The 18,782-nt window shown below is 43.0% G+C and overlaps 1 protein-coding gene across 3 annotated transcripts in view; it reads left to right on the forward strand.

Moving 5' to 3' along the window:
- The window catches only part of LOC120796397 (leucine zipper putative tumor suppressor 2 homolog), a 43,996-nt gene extending 25,329 nt beyond the window's left edge, over positions 1 to 18,667 (forward strand). For all 3 annotated transcript variants that reach the window (XM_040139197.1, XM_040139198.1, XM_040139196.1), the window contains 7 exons: positions 10,614 to 11,243; positions 12,643 to 13,305; positions 13,428 to 13,550; positions 13,826 to 13,972; positions 14,306 to 14,821; positions 15,270 to 15,374; positions 15,547 to 18,667. In XM_040139197.1, coding sequence (XP_039995131.1) covers positions 10,647 to 11,243; positions 12,643 to 13,305; positions 13,428 to 13,550; positions 13,826 to 13,972; positions 14,306 to 14,821; positions 15,270 to 15,374; positions 15,547 to 15,729 — 2,334 coding nt within the window. In that variant the 5' untranslated portion in view covers positions 10,614 to 10,646 and the 3' untranslated portion in view covers positions 15,730 to 18,667. The remainder of the gene's footprint in view (positions 1 to 10,613; positions 11,244 to 12,642; positions 13,306 to 13,427; positions 13,551 to 13,825; positions 13,973 to 14,305; positions 14,822 to 15,269; positions 15,375 to 15,546) is intronic.
- The last annotated feature ends 115 nt before the right edge of the window (positions 18,668 to 18,782 follow it).

An 18,782-nucleotide genomic window follows, 5' to 3' on the forward strand; every position in this document is an offset into this window, starting at 1 on the left:
ACAGAAACACTGATTTTAACAGGACTGGAAACTAATTTACGAAAGCTAGTGAAGGCCAAGGAGTTGGTGATGACCTCTAGAGTCTGGATAAACTGAGGTCTGAATGGTGAAATAATGACAAAGAATCCCAGGGAAACTTGGTTTCTAGTCATTTTTCCGGAGATTGAAGGCAGATGGATGATTCAGAGTCAGTTGACTGGCATTGACTTAAAGTTAGTTTTCTGAAGTTTTTAGGACTGTAGCTGCTCTAAAAGACCCTGGAGAATCTGGCCTGCAAAAGCAGGGACAAACAGACCCAGTAGGTTGGATTTTGTTGAGGTGGGATGATGGCTTTTTGTTTGAGCCCAGGTTTTTTTAATCCTGACCCTGTGTAATCTGCTCATTACGGTCTGTTGGGGTATTGATTTGAAATTTCAGCCCGTAGAAAAGCTGTTCCTCCCTCTGGACAGTTGGCCTGGAGGAGGAGGAAGGAGGTGGAGGGTGATATTCAATCTGTCTGCACACACACACACTCACACTAAAGATAAGAAAGAGCATGAGGCAGCATACTTCGACCAAAGAAGAGAGCTAGACCGCATCCCAGAAGTGTGACCTGTACAAAATACGTTTTTATCCAGAACTCAAAGGGAATCTTTGTGTTTCTTTTGATGACGAAGCACTACGGTAGACATAAGCTGCTGCTGTTTGTCTTCTATCTTCCCTACGCGTGTAATTACAAGACTCCTCGTGCGCCTTGGGCCACATATTGTAGTTTCTCATCAAGTTTGTTATTGCCCAAGAGTGATGTGTCAGCAGATATGTTTATAGCCAGAGTGGTTAGAGAGCCATCCATTCACTCAACTCTTTGTAGTAGCTGCCTGTTTGACTGTGTCATGTTGAGGTTTCATTTGAGAGCACGTTGGGAGAAGACTGTAATTACCCAGACTGGATTTTGGCAGTTAGTTAGAAGGACTGACGTTTCACTCCATAAAGACAGCAGCTGTAAATGGGCAGGTGTCATGACATGAACGCTGATGTAAAGTTTAACTCAAAGGGATGAGGTAGAGGGGAGTGAGAGTGGGGACAGAGACGGAGACGATGGGTTACCTCATCTGCTCTGAACATAACAAATGAGGTAAATGTGTATTGCAGGTTACATACGTAACCCTTTCCAGCTGTGTTGACTCATGCTTCCTGTGTGTGTGTGTATGCTGTGTGTTGTACAGCGTTAAAAGATAGTGAAGTAGCTCCAAATAAAACACAATAGGATCTCTTTTTGCTCTTTTTCACCTTTGGTTTTCCCTCCCTTTCGTCGTCTGTATTTGAACTGATAGGGCTGAAAGTCGGTTCCATTTTTAATAATTTGTTAAGCTCAGCGGGCAGCAAATCCCATATCAAATCAAACTATGATTTCTCTTAGATTGTCTCTTGTGCCTCTTTCTGTCACTACAGGCATCTGCAAAGGAAAAAAAACTGGTGACGTGTACAAACACATGCTAAGTCAGCGACACAGCTGTTAGCAAGACAGATGGAAAAGGACAAACCACTTTAACTTAAACTTTTCAAGGTGTGGATACACAACGAAACAACTATGAAATGAAATATTTGTGGGAGGGTACTTGCAAGAAAGGAGAGACTGACAAGTTCCTTGTTTAAATATTTATGTAACATCCATCATGTTTAAGTAAGAGCTTTTTTTTTTTTTTTAAGTAAGCATTTTTGATAACTTGAGAAGAGCAAGTGCTCAGTCTACCCCTGGTGTTACACCGTCGGAATCTGTGACCTATAGCAGTAGAGAAATGGTTCAGGTAACAATAATTGCACTGTGCACGCAAAAAAATCTGTGATTTATTAAGTTGATATTTGCAGAAAGATAAATTAGAATTAATATTATATAAACAGTTCTGTTTTTACTTCTGCAGCTGCAAAAGGAAAAATGAGTCAGGACATGGTTAATGAATGTCACAGACCAGAGACAAAATATGTGGTGAAAGTCCTACACCCTTTCAGCATAGCAGAATCTCCGTGGCTTAAGTATGGTACTGAGTGAAATCAAAACAGCACATATTTTTTAAGTAACAAGTCTTCCCATCCTCCACCAAACAAACAAACCCAAAACAATATGATAAAGGATTCGAAAGCATTCAGATTGGATAAACGGATTCCGAAGTGGTTTCAGATTTGAGCTCCATTATATTCAAGCGATCCTGTCGAGTCTAACTCTCTCGCCAGGTGTTTATGTAAAGCCTCTAGTTGAGAAGCATGGTGGAACCCTGAAGGAGGGAGACAGAGAGAGAGAGAGGAAGACGGAGAGACAGCGAGAGATTAAAAGTCACACTGGCTTCTGTTCAGTTTGCTGAATGAGTGTTTTCCACGCCAGTCTGTCCCCCCTCCATCTTTCTCGAGTTTACAGCGGTGCGGACAGTATGTCTGAATACGTCTGCACATGTGCTTCTTCGCCATGTCAGATTTTTTCTCAGATGAGTGGAAGTGAATTATACATGGAGGCTGGCACAGTTAAACTGAGGCGTTGCTGTTTATGTAATAGCTGCTGTGGAACTCATTTGCCTGGCTTTATTTAGTAGCACTGGGTTTGTTTGGGTGGCATTATGTGAGTTAAATTCTGCTTCAGCAATGATCGGTGATTTCACACTGAAGCTGTAACACCTTATCTGAAATGTTAACAAAACAAAAAAAAGAAAGAAAGCTGAGCCATTTCAGTTATTGTGGCTTACTTTTCCTCAGCCTGGTTTTAAGTAAATTGCTCTCCCACAATCGTGCGTCCTGTAACTGCCACTGCCTCGATCTCCCTCACATTATGTGTCACGTTGTCAGTCAAAGTGTGGCTGCTTTCAGGGTGAGATAGCAGGCTCTTTCTCTCTGCTCTCTGCCCTCTGTTAAACTGAAACAATGGCCCTCCACTGTGCATACAGCCAAAGCAGCAGGGGGGAAGGAAGAGAAGTTTGGGAGGGAAAACTACTCTTCTCTCCACTGTTGGGACAATGAGAATTCAAGACAGCCTGAGCACCAGGATTTTCCAAAATATACTCCAGTAAATAACATGCTAAAACATGTTAAGACTTGCTCCTGCAATGATAAGAAATTGTAGCTGCCCCCAGTTATTGTATTAAGTCCATGGTCATTGATCCTGACAAACAGTAGCCCACCGGCCACACTAATCCCTGTGTCTCTACCAACGGTATTCTTGGTATTTCCAGTGTCTGCGGGTCTGACCACTGACCGCCGCTGGATAACTGTCAGTGGCTGGAAAATCTCTTGGAAAATCCAACATTTGGAGCGGACCAGGAATGTCAGCCATCTTCGCCTTTTTCACATACTGTTGCCTCAATTTCCTCCACTGCCAGCTGACTGTAAACTAACTGTGCTCAGCCCGACTGCTGGTAAATGCTGGGTATAGCACCGTAATACCTTTTTTGGTACCAACTGAAATGTGTCCACAGCACCCAGTATCAAAAACACGTTCAAATTCTTTGATCTGATAGTTCCTGCTGTATGTATCCATGTATCCAAGAAAGCAAATAAGCGCATTTCCCAAAATCTTCTACTGCTTCTTTAATATTTGAGAAATTTAACCTCTTTTGTGAAACAAAAAACATGTTAAAAAGGTATTGAAAAAAGTGTTGTTTTGGTATCCGTACTGAAACTCTGCACTAGTATCGAAAACTGCCAAATGATTCCCAGCCCTTGTGCTGTTAAGACAAAATAGGATAAAGTCTATTCAATCTAATCTTGACATGGGCAAAGATTTTACCTTGACAAAATATGCATGCTACCTTAATTGTTTTAGTCAGCGGATGCTCTTCTGGAGAAACTAACAGGACGACACACAACTCATTTCAAACTGGACCCATAAATAAGCATGCGACTGACGGTTTGTGTCCCCAAATGACCACGGTGTTTTCACAAGGCTGTGTCGCTGCTTTCATGTCATTGACGTCTACTGCATCCCCTTTTCAATAGATTGCTGGCTGCTCTCGCTGTCAACCCCCACAGGGACTTTGTGAGTTTCTCTGCAGTTATATGTGTGTGCACTAGAAAGAGAAACCGAATCTAGGCTTCAGTCACTCCAAACTCTCCAGCAGCCTCTCAGATCCGAATTGAGGCCAGATGCTTTGAGATGCTAAAGAGCCAACCTGCCCGCTGTCAGACTGTCAGACACACACAAGACTCACTCCCTCATTCACCTATTCACTCATTCTTTCTCTTTCTTCCTTCCTTCCATTTCCCACTATTCCTGTCTCTCTATCTCATTTCACCCTGTCCATGGCCTCCGCTCCCATGGAAACGCCTCCAAACAGAGCTACAAGCTAAGGTCTGCAACACCAAGAAGTTGGTTGTAAAAGAAGAGGAAAAAAACTGGAGTAAGGGAAGGCCTGTTGCCGATTACTCATGCATAGACTCACTTTTTAGAAAAACCTTATTTCTTCCTTTGTTTCACCACAGAAAACCTGGTTTAATAAAGTCCGAGCCCTGCAGCAGCCTGGACGCTCGAACTCACAACTTTTGTTAAGCTACAATGTCAACTATGTTACTTTGCCAAAGAGGACAATGTCTCTCTGATTTGAGTGAAACGAGATCTGGCACTGAGGCAAAGTGTTAATGAGAACTGTGTAGGATCGCATGCATTCAGCAATCTCAAACACACAAACACAACCGCACACGCACACTGAGAGACCTTAAAGCCAAGCCATGTGGGGGTAGGTGACAGTGAGCGACCACTCAGACAGACAGTCATTGTGTTGGAATGGAGGCATAATATAACCTCAGGTCTTCTGGCAAAACATTAAAAGACTTCTCTCGTTTTACAGTGGAGTCGGCTGACTTCATTACAATCCCATTTTCTTGACTGTTTGAAGTTTTATTGTGGAGTTTCAGTGAGTAGATGCGTGACAAATAAATGGGAGAGTAGATTAGGTGCGGACTGATTGCCTTGCTGAGGTATTGTGTGTGTCAGTGTGCTTCTGCCTTGCCTGTACTTGTGGATTTTCTTTTGTTCGCAGCCAGTGAGGATTATTGTGACTCACCTAGCCTGTTGATTTTCTCTCTACCTCAGTCTCTCTGTCCTGCTCACTCTCTCCATCCACTGGGATCACTGGGCCCCGGATTAATCCACGCCAACAAGGCTCTCTATACCAAAGTGGAATATTTCTGCTGGTCTGAACAAGCTCTCAACTTCACACCACACTCTCTCAATATCCTGCTTTAATTGAGTACCATTGACTACTGTTTTTGTGACCAGCAAAACTCTACTGTGCAGTGCCCAACCATCAAAGAAGAATGGTTCTGATAATAGCTCCTATACCAATACTTGCCCTCGTCCATGCAGTGCCTGCTCTGGTCTGACAATTTCCACCTGTTTCTCTGATCTTCACACTGGCTTTGCATTTGGTTAGTCACGCTGTGGTGTTGCTGTTAAAGAAGGGGCAGATGAAAATCTAGCTGCATAGACCAGTGAGCAGGGGGGATGGAAAAGGAAAGAGTGACAGGAGAACAGTGGAGCAAAAATGCAGTACAGGAAGCGAGGAAGAGTGGAAATGGGTGTAAATAAGCAGGAACAGGAAAGAGGGATGAAAGTGGAGGGAAGGAGGTGAAAGATCCTAAAAACATGGCCGTTCATTAAGAAGATATCAACTATACCAATGGTTAAAGCTCCTTTAATTAGGATCAAATGGAAGGGGTCGCTTGTAGTGATCAATCCACAGAGAATTATTACTCTGTAGTTCCCCTCAGCTCTGCGAAGCGTTTTAGCAACTTTCAGCCCATTGTTTTGGTTTTACGCCCCATAACTTGGTTCAGTCTCACCACCAGTTGGCAGCTCTTTTAAGTGAAAAAAGCTAATATTGAATATTTGACTTGTAACAAATTTATGGGCAATTGTTAGGTTCACCATGACTAAGTAGTATGCTGCAATTATGAAAGCAGATCAGTTTGTCATAATTTGTTGGATCGCTTGGGTCCTGGTTAGCTCTACTGTAGATCTCTTGCTGCTACAAAGGGTGACAGCATGTACCCATAACTTCCCTGGTTTTACAGGACTTAGGACGCTTCAGCTTGGTTTATTTTCACAGTTAGAGCTCACATTAACTGAAGCTCCTGCAAAAGCAGCTTTGGTCGAAAGGCCACGGTTTAAATTTCAGCCGTCATGTCTCTCTTCTTTGTCCTATATTCTTATAATGTCTAAAAGAGGCACACATGTAGAAGGGAGATGGGAAACAAGAGAAAAGAAAACTCACTCAAGCTGACATCAGTAACATGTTTGTACTCAACAATAGAGGAGATGGTTTAGATAGGAAGCGATGTCTCCCTTCACATTTGATTTTGTCAGGAAATGTTAAGGTTCCCGACCCCGGTGTCCGTGTGCTCTCCAAATAATGACCAAACAGGATTATAGATGCCTGGTTTTCCCAAGAGCTCAGGCCTATTCGGAGCCTCTCTTTGGACTACCTGGTATTGGAATTCCCCAAAACCCCTGACCATCACCCCCACACCCACTCCGCCTTTGTGCCCTTGCCCCTAAACCCCCTTCTTTTTCTTCTTTCATCTTCTTGCTTTTCTAACTCCATCCTGAGTCCAACAGTGTCTCCGGAACAGCTCGGAGGTTGCGTGTGATTGCAAGGGGCGATCTGTTGCTGCGGAATAATGGGCTTCCTCTCCTTGGTAATACTGGCGTTATTAACAGACTTATCATAACGGGATTATTTCCCCATCACAGACCCCACTTCTGGATCTTGTTAGAGAGATACCTGGGAACTTCTTTCTTCTGTCAGTCCTGCTCTTGCTCATCCTCGGCTAGTTGGTGCCATGTGGAGGGTAAACTCTCACCACCACTTGGTTTATTTCCAGTTCCTGTCAGAGGCAGTGCCTTTAAGTCATTCAGCATCATTTAACAGTTTTAGAGTGTCGGGATGCAGTGTAAAGTGCCCCTGGTATGACCCCATAATAGCTGGCTGCATCACTACTGGAGTTTATTTTTGAACATCAAATCAAATGCCTTGCTGAGAGAAACGCCTCATGAAAGACTATCAGAATGATTTCAGGCACTTGAGATGTTTTCTATTTTTAGTGACAATGACTGGTTTCTCTCTGCCTGTCTTGCTGCTGACAGCAGAGGAGGATGCGTGTAATGAGGAAGGTGGAGGAAGCAATGAGGGCAGATGGAGAGATGGTAAAAGTATTTTCACTTTATCAGTGGAATGCAGCCAAGGAGAGCGGGAGGGATTCAATATCTTTTAAGAAATAACCAGTGAGCAACATCAGAGGAGGAAATTAGCTATTGAGATTTGTTGCCCGAGTAGCCAGAACAAAACCTGACCCTAGTAGGTCACGGGGCAGGAGGACAGAATCAGACCAGCTCCCCTCCACTCATCAGGGGGTTACAGGGTTAAGGATCAGGGGGTCACGGTTGACGGTCTCAGGGGCCTGTTAATTCTATTATCCCTGCCTGAGAGGTCCTTGTCAGGGCTGGGAGCGAAGAAGAGGTGGGGATGGCTGGATAAAAAGGTGAAAGGAGGTTGTGAGGTGTGATTATTTTGGCACGGGAAGTGAACACATACCACACATATCTTCATCTCCTTGACTCATGTGTACTCATGAAGTCTGTCTCCTCTCCTTAACTCCCTCTCACTCCCTGTCACGTACGTACAGACACAGTCTAGTCAACCTGGAGTCAACTGGCTGGAACTGAACCAACCTGCTGACTGATCAAATAATTAAAGTAACTCTATATTTATATAGCTACTCCTCAAATCCTATGTTGAGCTGGATAATGGGACCTAAAATCATGTTAAATATCAGAATTAGTTGAATAAGTTTAATACCAGAGCATGATATTTCATTTACCGTGCTGGCTTAGTTATGATTTGTTTGTTCTGACAATATGGCCACTGTGAGATTCTGGACTTTTGCACTGGACGGGACCATCTACAACCTTGGTGCCTCTACTAATACCTGGCCACACTCAAAGGCTAATAGGGCGGGGGGGCTGCAGCCGGCAACCATACGAAACTCACAATTTGAAACCTCCACTTCACACAGTAAAAGCGGAACTCAAACCGTTTCATTTCAATCCTCTGTTGAGGCATTCTGATGCCTTTTGTCGACCCTTTTTGTAGACAGCTGGATGACTCGCGTTTCACTCGCCCTATAAGCCGGTAAATGTGGATCAAAGTGTATGTTTATGCTTCAAGCTTATATACTTCCATTTTACATAACTACAGTGATTGTGTACTGGCCTCCGAGTACTGCTAAAACGTCGGTGACCTACAACTCAATACTGTGTCTGAACACCTCCTGTGTAGACACACACAGAGCACTGAGGCTGCTGCTGCTGCCCTGCTAACCTGCTGATCACACTGCACCTCCTGTGTAGACACAGTGTAAGACATATTTCTGAGGAATATGGCAACAAAGTGCTATTAGATCTAATCCTTTTGATTAAATTGTGCTTCAGTTAACAAAACAACTCCTCCTGTCTTTTTTGGCGTTTATTTCTGAGACTATAGACTTCATTTAGGACTTTCATGATTGAAGTGCACCTTGATGCATCCATTTTGTGCGTGTGGATGTTCATGTACATGCAGTGTGTGTGTGTGTGTGTGTGTGTGTGTGTGTGTGTGTGTGTGTGTGTGTGTGTGTGTGTGTGTGTGTGTGTGTGTGTGTGTGTGTGTGTGTGTGTGTGTGTGTGTGTGTCTCTGTCTGTGTCTGTGTCTGTGTCTATGCGTGTCCGTTTGTATGATTGTGTTGGTCCTGGCAGACTGTGTGCAGCCATAGCTGGCGTGGATTATTCAACTTGGCCAGACGGATTTGGGCTTGGCACGACAGGATCAGGATATGTGTCCCCTCTCTGTCCCTGCAGGCAACTAACACTGATAATACTATCTGCAAATGGAAGACTTAATCTGCTGACACTTATTTTGTCAGTAATATGTATCTATGTTTCTCATCCTAAAAATAGTGCAGCAACCAAGTGAGGCTATTATTCATTTCTTCAAAGATTTTTTTGATATGTGTGAGCATTGTGATCATGAAACAGTAAAGCGACTAGATTTCAAACCCTTTTAAAAGTAATACACAGATGACTTCACCAAGTTCAGATGAGGACATACAGGAAAATCACAGAGCAGCTGCACATGGTGATGACCGTGACTCATTCTCTCTCGCTCTGTCTGTCTCGTCCTCAGTTTCTACTGAATCCATCCTCTTTTTTTTCTCCTCCTTCCTTGTTAATGACCTTGACAATTAGCAGTGGCGTCACCATAGATATAGAGTGTATTTAATGAGGGATGAGCCTTCACTGGGAGGGGGGTCTGGGGACCAGCTCCCCCAGGAGAAATATTTCAAATAAACAGCTGCAAAGTGTCTGTGGCTAATGAGTTGACAACAGGCAGAAAAACAGGCAGAAAAATCAATTAATAATTTGGCTTCATTGTTGCAAAGAAGATTGTTTTTAATTTTAGTAACTTTGTACGTAAAATAAATCTATCACATTTTAATATTGGTTTTTACATTAAAGATTATGTATTTAATCATTTTGATATAAACAATTTAAGAATAATGATGAGATGAGTAGCCCTATAATTCAAAACCCACGGTTAAACTATTTACCACATAATGACTCTCACTCACATATTTTTTACACACGGATGTTAAGCACAAATCATATTAGCGACTGTCAGCACCCCGCAAAGAACTGTGATAATTATGTTTTATATTTAAGTTAAAGCATATTACATCTACAGTAGGAAAAGCACAGGTGTGACCGATAACATTAACAATGGCCTTTAATATTAACAGAGTCCTCAAAGTGGAATTGGTTACACCTGTGTTTGAGTGCGCTGTCAGATCTATTATAGTAATTTTTTTTTTTTTTGGTCACTGTCCAAGGTATTTGTACCCGTTCCCTGGAAATATTTGGAAAAAAATAACGGGAAAATACAACTGTCGGGTAAACTCAGTTTATAAACTTTACCGAGTACTACCAGCCACAGGTCAGTAACAGCTCAGAGTATAAACACGTTTTTTCCTGATTGGTCTTAAGTTAAACTGCCTGCACATTTTTAATTTTTTTTTTTACTGCCTACTTACAAAAATCAATGAGAAAGCTCTGAATTGATCACCTACAACCTGATAGTTTAGTCAGTATAGCCCCTGTGTCTACACTCTGATGAAATATTTTAAAGATATTTTCCATCAAGGTGTCAGCTTTTATCGTATCATCTCTTCATCTTTATGTGCAGCAGCGCAGCCACAATCCACACTGCTGTAGTGGATTTTCACTGGTGTCTCCACAGTGCAGCTCTGTGCAGCGGTCCTTGCTGGGTCCCAGTGCCAGACTTTTTTGTGCATGTTGTGATTCCTGAGTCTATGTACATTTTTTTTGGATTATAAATTGGTCAGAAAAGGCAGAATAAATTATTCAGGGGAAATTATTTTGGAAATTTTATGGGGCTTAAGGGCCATAAAATTGTCCATGACCTCATTGGCAGTTCGAAGAAATTATTATGTGTTATGAATATTGAATGAAACTCTTCAACAGAGCATGTGTTATAGTCACATCTGTTGCATCTAGAGTATGAACTAAAAATTATGTCCTTATTTTCTCTCTCTCCCGTCAGAGTGTGTGGTGTGTCTGACGCCGTCAGGCTGCCATGGCTCTGGTTCAAGCACTACCTGTGACCGTGACTGACCACCCCAATCCAGGTCTCGAAGTCCCACAGTACCGGCCGCTATCATCCAACTCCCCCTCAGGCCCCTGCTCTGGCCCCTGTGGGCCCTGTAGCTCTGGGACAGCCATGGGTTCTGTCAGCAGTCTCATATCGGGCCGGACATACCAGGAGAGACACTGCCGGGCTGCCAGCGAATTCACCACCAAACCACGCCGCTCCACACCAGCTACCAGCTGCTTCCGGCTTCAGGATAACACCCTCCGCAGCGGGAGTTCCTTAGAGCAGCTGCTGGTTATCAGCAACCAAACGCAGTCTCAGGCCCAGGTTCTGCCTCCACCGCTGCCCACTAAAAAGCAGCCTCGGCCTGGCAACTCTGCTGGAGCAGTAGGTGGTGGCACTAATGGGAACTTTGGGTATGTGAGCGATGAGGTGGTGGTTGGAGACTGGAACGACAACCTGGTGGTGGCAGCTGCAAGCCCCTGCAGTGACTCGGAGGACCCAAGGGAGAACAGGAGTCTGAACGGCAACATTGGAGGGCCTCCTCCCAAACTCATCCCAGTGTCCGGACAGTTAGAGAAGGTAAGAGGGGTAGATTGTAGAGCTAGACCTAAATATCAGCCACAACAATATATTTTTATCTTATAGCAGATATATCGGTATCGGTTTATATGTTGGTCGATAAGTAACAAGAACCTGCTGTACATAAATGCCAAGCTAGGTTTGAGGTAGTTTGTGGAAACGGTGTCTCCATTATGTAGTTCGTGCACAAGAGAGCACTGACAAGTTAATGTTTCCTGGTCAGATCCATAACAAGATTGTTGTTTATTTTATGTTTTACCTTTAAAAAACATATTTTTGACCCATATATCTTTGTTTTTTAAACTCCTAAATATGCATATCAGTATGGGCCTCAAAAATCCAGTATCGGCCAGGCTATACTAGATTGTGCTATATTTACACTGATAAATCCTAGAGGCCGACCAATTCATCAGGCCAATGGCCAATGTTATTGTCCATAGCAAGAATCTGCAGTAAAGACATGCCAGAGTTGTGTTTATGGTAGAGCGAAGACATTCATTCTTGACCTTGGAAGTCGTCGTTCGGCTAAATATCTTAACTCACTACGGAGCTTTCAACCACATCACAGTCTTCTGAGCAAACACCATTCACTGATGAAGTCTGTGAGATGCAATGGAAAGCTCTCAAAAAAAAGCGGCTAAGTATTTATGTAAAAGTGTAGTTGACCGTGACATCTGACTTGAAAATATTTATAAGAAAATGTCTTCTTTAATAACAGCTCAAGATTACACACTGAAATGAAATATCATAGGGAGGACTTTCTTCTCTTCTCTCCCTTGAAAACACACTGTGCTAATGAAAAACTTAAGGCAGACTTGAGTGTCTCTGTAGCACGTGCTGACACGTTTTACAGCAGATTACCTCAGCTGTCTAATTGGCTATTTATTTCCATCGATCCAGAGGGAAGCACTGGCCCGACAGGCTCAGATGGATCATTGGACAGCTACTCAGCTTGCAGACACATCACGATCAATGTCAGAGCTCACTTACATTCAATGACGTAATCACTGAACCCTGAGAAAGATTAAGAAAAATGCTTACAGAACATGTGAGGATTTTTTTTTTACCCCCTCCGTCTTTGTCTCTTCTCCTCCTCTGCTCTCCTCCCTCCTTTTTGTTTCTCTGCCCTCTTATCAGATTTTCTCTGTCCTCTCCTCTTTCACTTTCTCCCTCTCTTGCCTGTCTCTCTATCTTAGATGGTAGGAAAATCATTAAGAAAATTGCTTAATGAAGCTTATGAATATCAATTAAGCCAAATTAAACTGATCAGGGCCTGGAGGGGTGACCTGCCAGCGTATCACTCACCCCTCTCTAATGAGTTTTATTCAGCCATTTCTAATTAGCACAGCTTAGTTTTTATCAATTTCTTAGGCTGTATTTTATAAATTTGTACTTTCAGAACATGGAGAAAGTGCTGATCCGTCCTACAGCGTTCAAACCTGTCGTTCCCAAGAATCGTCACTCTGTGCAGTACCTGTCACCACGGCCAGGGGGCAGCAGTCTGTCAGAGAGCCAAGCCAGCCTCAACCTCCTGCTGCCCCTTGGAGGACCCAACAACGTCAGCGGCACGAACGGCAACGGAGGGAGCAGCAGTTCCAGCTCTGAAGGGAAACGCAACTCCTACAGTGGAGGTCGCAACGCTCGGAGCAGCCAATCCTGCTCCATGTCAGATTCAGGGAGGAACTCCCTCTCCAGCCTCCCTACTCATAGTAGTACAGGCTACAGTTTGGCCCCCAGTGAGGGCTCCAGCTCCGGGTCTGCCTCTGGGGGCCAGCTGGAGCCTGTCACAGCACTGGGCCGAAACACTTCGGGTGGAAGTGGGAGCCATGGTCACACTAACTCAGACAGTGGACGTTCCTCATCCAGCAAGAGCACAGGCTCGGGGTCGCTTAGTGGGCGCGGGCAGCCCCTGTCAGACAGCGGGTCCTGTGGCCACTCATCACCACCAGTCGAGGGCTATGAGGCCGTCGTGAGGGAGCTGGAGGAGAAGCTGAGGGAACGAGACCTGGAGCTCCAGCAGCTCCGGGAAAATCTGGATGAGAATGAAGCTGCTATCTGCCAGGTGAGACATAAAGACATTGGCCACGTTACGCTGGCCAAACCGTCTATCAAAACACCCAATAGACAATTTGATATGCTGTTAGCACAGACGAAGAGCTCACCCAAGTCTTTTGCTCTGAAAAGGTGTATGAGGAGAAGCAGCGTCGCTGTGAAAGAGAGATGGAGGAGCTGAGACAGAGCTGTGCCACGAAGATGAAGCAGGCCTCTCAGAAGGCCCAGAGGGCACAGCAGGTTCTACAGTTACAGGTATGCTAAGTATTTAAAGCAGCAGTTTGTTTTGATTTTGTGCAATCAATCATTTTGATCTGAGCTGATGTGCTGTTTTGTTTTTTTTTACGCATATAATGTTGGGGTCAATCCCTACTCTGCTGCAAATCTCTTATGTGTAGATCTTTTCGTTCAAATTATTATTAATGTTGTCTGGAGATCCTCTCTTTGAGGGTGCATGTCTTGTTTTAGATTGGCATAACTGTTTTAGTATGTAAAATAGCTTGAAAAGACGCATCTCTGTGTGTCATCAGGTATTTCAACTACAGCAAGAGAAAAAGAAGCTGCAGGAGGACTTTTCCTCTCTGCTGCAGGACAGAGAGACGCTCGAAAGGAGGTGTGCCACCATCCAGAGGGAGCAAACCCAGCTTGGGCCACGCCTGGAAGAGACAAAGTGGGAGGTGGGTGAGCGTGATTAGAGGTGCTGACTGTGAACTACAAGGTCCCATTGCTGCACGTTGTTCCCCTCATCGTTTTCCCCTCATTTTCTGTTCATCTCTTTACTGTTTACTGAATAATAAAAGCTTTAAATGCCCTCAAAATAAAGGTGTTAAGTCAGTGTTAAGTTAGTTAACCTAATACGCTTATAAGCTTGACAGAATTTGAGCTTTACCTTTCATGAGCAATCAAATCCCAAATGTCAGTTTGTAATCTGCCATGAGAGACACTTTGTTTCTATGTTGTTTCAAGGGTTTCCACCTCCCTCTCAAACCTCCTTTCTCTTGTTACTTCAGGTGTGTCAGAAGTCAGGAGAGATCTCCCTCCTGAAACAGCAGCTGAAGGAGATCCAGTCAGAGCTCAGCCAGAAGGCAGGAGACATTGTGGTCCTGAAGGCACAGCTAAGAGAAGCCCGTTCTGAACTGCAAGCCAGCCAGGTTCGATCCCAGGAGGCCCAGTCGGCCCTGCGGACGCGATCTCTGGAGCTGGAAGTCTGCGAGAACGAACTCCAGAGGCGCAAGAGTGAAGCTGAGCTGCTCCGGGAGAAAGTGGGCCGTTTGGAAGAGGAGTCAGCCCGGCTCCGTGACACCCTGTCCAATCACAGTGGACCCTCTCTACCTGGAAATGTAACAACGAAGGGGCAGTGCATGAACCTGTCCCTCCAACAGGGTAGAGGTGTGGCAGGAAGGGGCGGTCCCAGTCCCTCTGTGTACCGTGATGGAGAGGAGACTCATCTGGTCTGGGGAGGAGAGAGTGATGAAGCCAAGGCACAGAGGCAGAATGCAGAAACAGTGTTGGGACTCAGACAACAGGTACACGGTTTTTTCTGCACCTTTTCCAGACATGAATAACGAAAATTAAACAGTACAGAACAGCTTAGGAACAGTTTTGAGGTACTTGTACATCACTTGGGTATTTCCATGTTATGCTACTTTCTACTTCAGTTCCAGTACATTTTAATCGAAAATATTGTAGTTTTTACTCCATGACTTTGTTTTTCACATTTACAGTTATTGCTTTGCAGATTAAAGATTTACAAACAAAATATATGATTAGCTTATAAAATATGATGAATGTTATTGATTAAACTACAGAACAGTATATAAAGTAGTTAAAATTGGCTCCACCTCAACTATTAAAAAAATGCTGCTTAGATGTTAATGCATCACTACTAATAAGAATTTGGATTTTAGAATTTTTTGGATAATGAGTACCTTTAACAGTACAGTTTCTAACATTTCCTCTGTCTCTTTTTCTCAGGTGGACAGACTGAAGGCTGAGCTCATGTACGAGAGGAGGACTAGTGAGGAGCAACTGTCACGGTTTGAGGATGAGAGGAGGGTGTGGCAGGAGGAGAAGGAAAAGGTAAAAAGGACAAAGAAGATTTGTACTAACTGTGTTAATTCTTAGTCATCGTCATTTTTGTTCGTCAGCAGTGAATGGACAGACGTCTAGATAGACAGGGCTGCAAAATGATTGCTAAAACGTATCCACAAACTTCCCTACCCACTCACATACAGTATTTTCCTCCAACCAGGTAATCCGCTACCAGAAACAGCTGCAGCAGAACTACATCCAGATGTACCGTCGAAACCGGGATCTTGAGCGAGTGATGAGGGAGCTGAGTCTGGAGCTGGAGAACAGGGACATGGAGGACTATGAGGTTCACAGTGGTAGCAACGACATCCACTTTGAGGAAATCACCGCCACTGAGATCTAAAAACACACACACACACACACACACACTTACAGTAATATGTGAACAGAAACACACGGGAACGCAACTCACCAAAAACTCTAAATATGTAACCCAGACTCTTCAACATGGCTTTACCTGGACCACTGAGCGAGCACTCACCACTCGTCACTGTCAAAAGGGAGATCTCACAAAGGTGAATTCTTACTTTCTGCTAACAGAGATGTACTCCAGTAAATCTTTATAGTCGTCCGCCTGCGGCGCTTTTAATGGGTTTTACCCTATACAAAGCCAGCACAAAGACGTCTTTCCTTCTGTGGGAGCAAAAGCAGTTGAAATAAAGGGGTTTCTTTATTAGACCACGTTCAAATCAGGGTATTGAACATGGATGGGAACTTGAAGCAAAAAATGTTACTACACGCACAGCAATCTGGTCAAAGTGTGGTCTCACTTTTCCTGGTAGCACACGAGGTTACACACCCGGCCACCAGCATGCATGTTATGATGCATCATGACAGTAGTCCCATCGACATCAACACCACAACTGCTTGGCAATTGATGATGACTTCATCTCCCATTCCAGCTGTGCTCATTGGCGACAAAACCAACGACCGCTGGTTCTCCAAGTAACTGCAAAAGGGAGAACGACAATTATTGCAACATCTGCTATTTGTATTTTACAGTGTTCAGAGGATCAGCAGTTCATTTCATTTTATAAAAAGGCTAAGAATAGTTTTGTTCTGGAGGTATTTCCTTAGCAGCGTGCATTTGAAAAGGAATGTATTGTGACTGTTACCACTCCAGAGAAATGCAGTATAAATAGTCGTCACTGGCAATGAAAGAATCTGTTCACCAATGGAAACATGCTATTATTTTGCACAACTTCCCTGCTCTTTCTTGTGAAGCAAATCATCAAACTTAAACAAACCAGTTTTGACATTTGGCTTTTGGTTTGCTTACATGTGGACATCCTATTCTGTCATTTTCCAAGCCGCAGAGGACGCAGAAACCAAACGTTCAAAGGAAATGCTTTATTTGAACGCTTGTCATGTAGACCACCAACAGTCATGCTGTTACACTTGATCAACGTGTCAACTGAGTCATAAGCTCTGACATAAACATTTACATTTTACAGTTATGTAGCACTAAATAGCAGGCCGTATTATGGGAGATATCATCAGGATGCTGCTGGTTCTCCTTTTTCTGTCTTCTTCTGCCTTTGTCTCACTTTCCATTTTTCTATATCTGCTCCTTACACAGCTATTTTTATAACAGTGAAAAGCACCACAGCAATCGGTATCAGGAAACTAAAAATGGAGCATATTCTTTCAGTTTGGTCATCACGTCACTAAGAGATTTAAGCCAGTGCTTGAACCGTAGGCATGCTTATTCAGAGTTTCCATAATTCCCCTTCTTTCCCATTAGTGCTCTTTTTTTAGCTTTTGGCAGCCCAGAGCCAAACTTTTAAAGTCTTCCTAGTCTCCCCTAGACTATAATCTTCGTTGATTGCTATACAGGTAGTGAGACTGGCATGTCTGCATGTCTTTGTTATATCGAATTTCAGAAAAAGCTGGCTCAGATAGCAGTGAGATGGGAATTTGCAGATACAGTAGCTCCAGCACTGAATGCACTCACGGCAGGTCGGCTGTTAAAGCCCTAAATATAAACCGATGAGGGGGATGTTAACATTTGCAGCTGTGGGGTTGCTCCGTTTGCTCATAGCAGCATGGTGGGTCTCTATGGAAAAAAAGTAGTGGACTGAGAACTTTTATTTTACAAAGAGTCTATATCATGGAATAATAGTTAAATTGAAATCTATATAATGGAGGAGATGTTGTATATTTTTTTATATATAGCACCTGAAGATATTTTGTTGTAGTACTGGTTTAATTGTGGGTTTAATATACAAAGTATATCACATACCAATATTTCAAATGATGGATCAATTACAAATGGAGGCGGCAGCATAGGCAGAGTGCACCTTATACTGTAATGCATGAAAATCTGTTTACATAATATAATCTGTGTGATACAAACATATACTATCTGATGACCAAACTTTGCAGCTGGTAAAGCAGTTGGGGGCTTTTATTTGGGGCTTAGTTTTGACCTGTTGTCTCTCCATTTTGATTGATCTTTCACTTGATTATCAGTATCATAATATCACACCAATCCATGTTTTCATCATTGCGTTTTGTGCACGTCATTCCTTTGTAAGTGCATGAGACGGGTCATTTTTGAGTAACTTCTTCATTCAATTGAGGTCCTAGCAGATGCAAATCAAGTAAGTATTATGTTTCCTCTGCTTGGAAATTCAATCGATCGCCTTTCAGAAAATTTGATCAATTTGTATTTGCAAGACGCTACCATATTCAGTTTGGTTTAAGAGACATTGTGGGATATTACAAGTCTGCACTTTGCATAAATTGTTAACACAACAGAACATGTCCAACCATATTCACCATGTTAACCAGACCTAGACTGTTACTCACTTGCCACAGATGGAGCACAGGTACAGATTAACAACAAGCACAGGTGCTCCAATTCAAACTGAATCCCTCACTGAAAAGTAGTGTGTGAATCCCAGACTGCCCTTTTTCTCCTCATATCTCAGTTCTGTTTATTGTTGCATAACCATTTTCTGTGTAAATATGTAAAACACTAAATAGTATAACAGAGTGACATTGTCTTTTATTTAGACAAAGTGTCTATTTCAAATGTAGCCACTGTGATTAGACCAAAGCAACATAACACAATTCTTTTGTGGCATTTTTTTTTCATCCTTTTGTGTGCATTTTTTTATGTTTGCTTATGTTGTGTCTTTCATTAATTCATAAAGTATGTAGTTGTCCCTGTATATTTTTATGTGTACATTTCTTTACAAACTGTGTTTTTAATTAAAGAACAAGTTGTCACACCTCAAAGTGACTGTTGATTTATGTGCTTTTTTACCTTAAACACATTAATGATGAGCAAAGTGTACTGAATAAACGTATATTGCATTAAAGTTAAACATCTTATGTACTTTGTAATAACTCAAAGGCATAAACACACTCAGTTTCATCTTTAAATTTAAT

This window comes from Xiphias gladius, chromosome 11, assembly GCF_016859285.1.
Source record: "Xiphias gladius isolate SHS-SW01 ecotype Sanya breed wild chromosome 11, ASM1685928v1, whole genome shotgun sequence".
Taxonomy (NCBI): Eukaryota; Metazoa; Chordata; class Actinopteri; order Istiophoriformes; family Xiphiidae; genus Xiphias; species Xiphias gladius.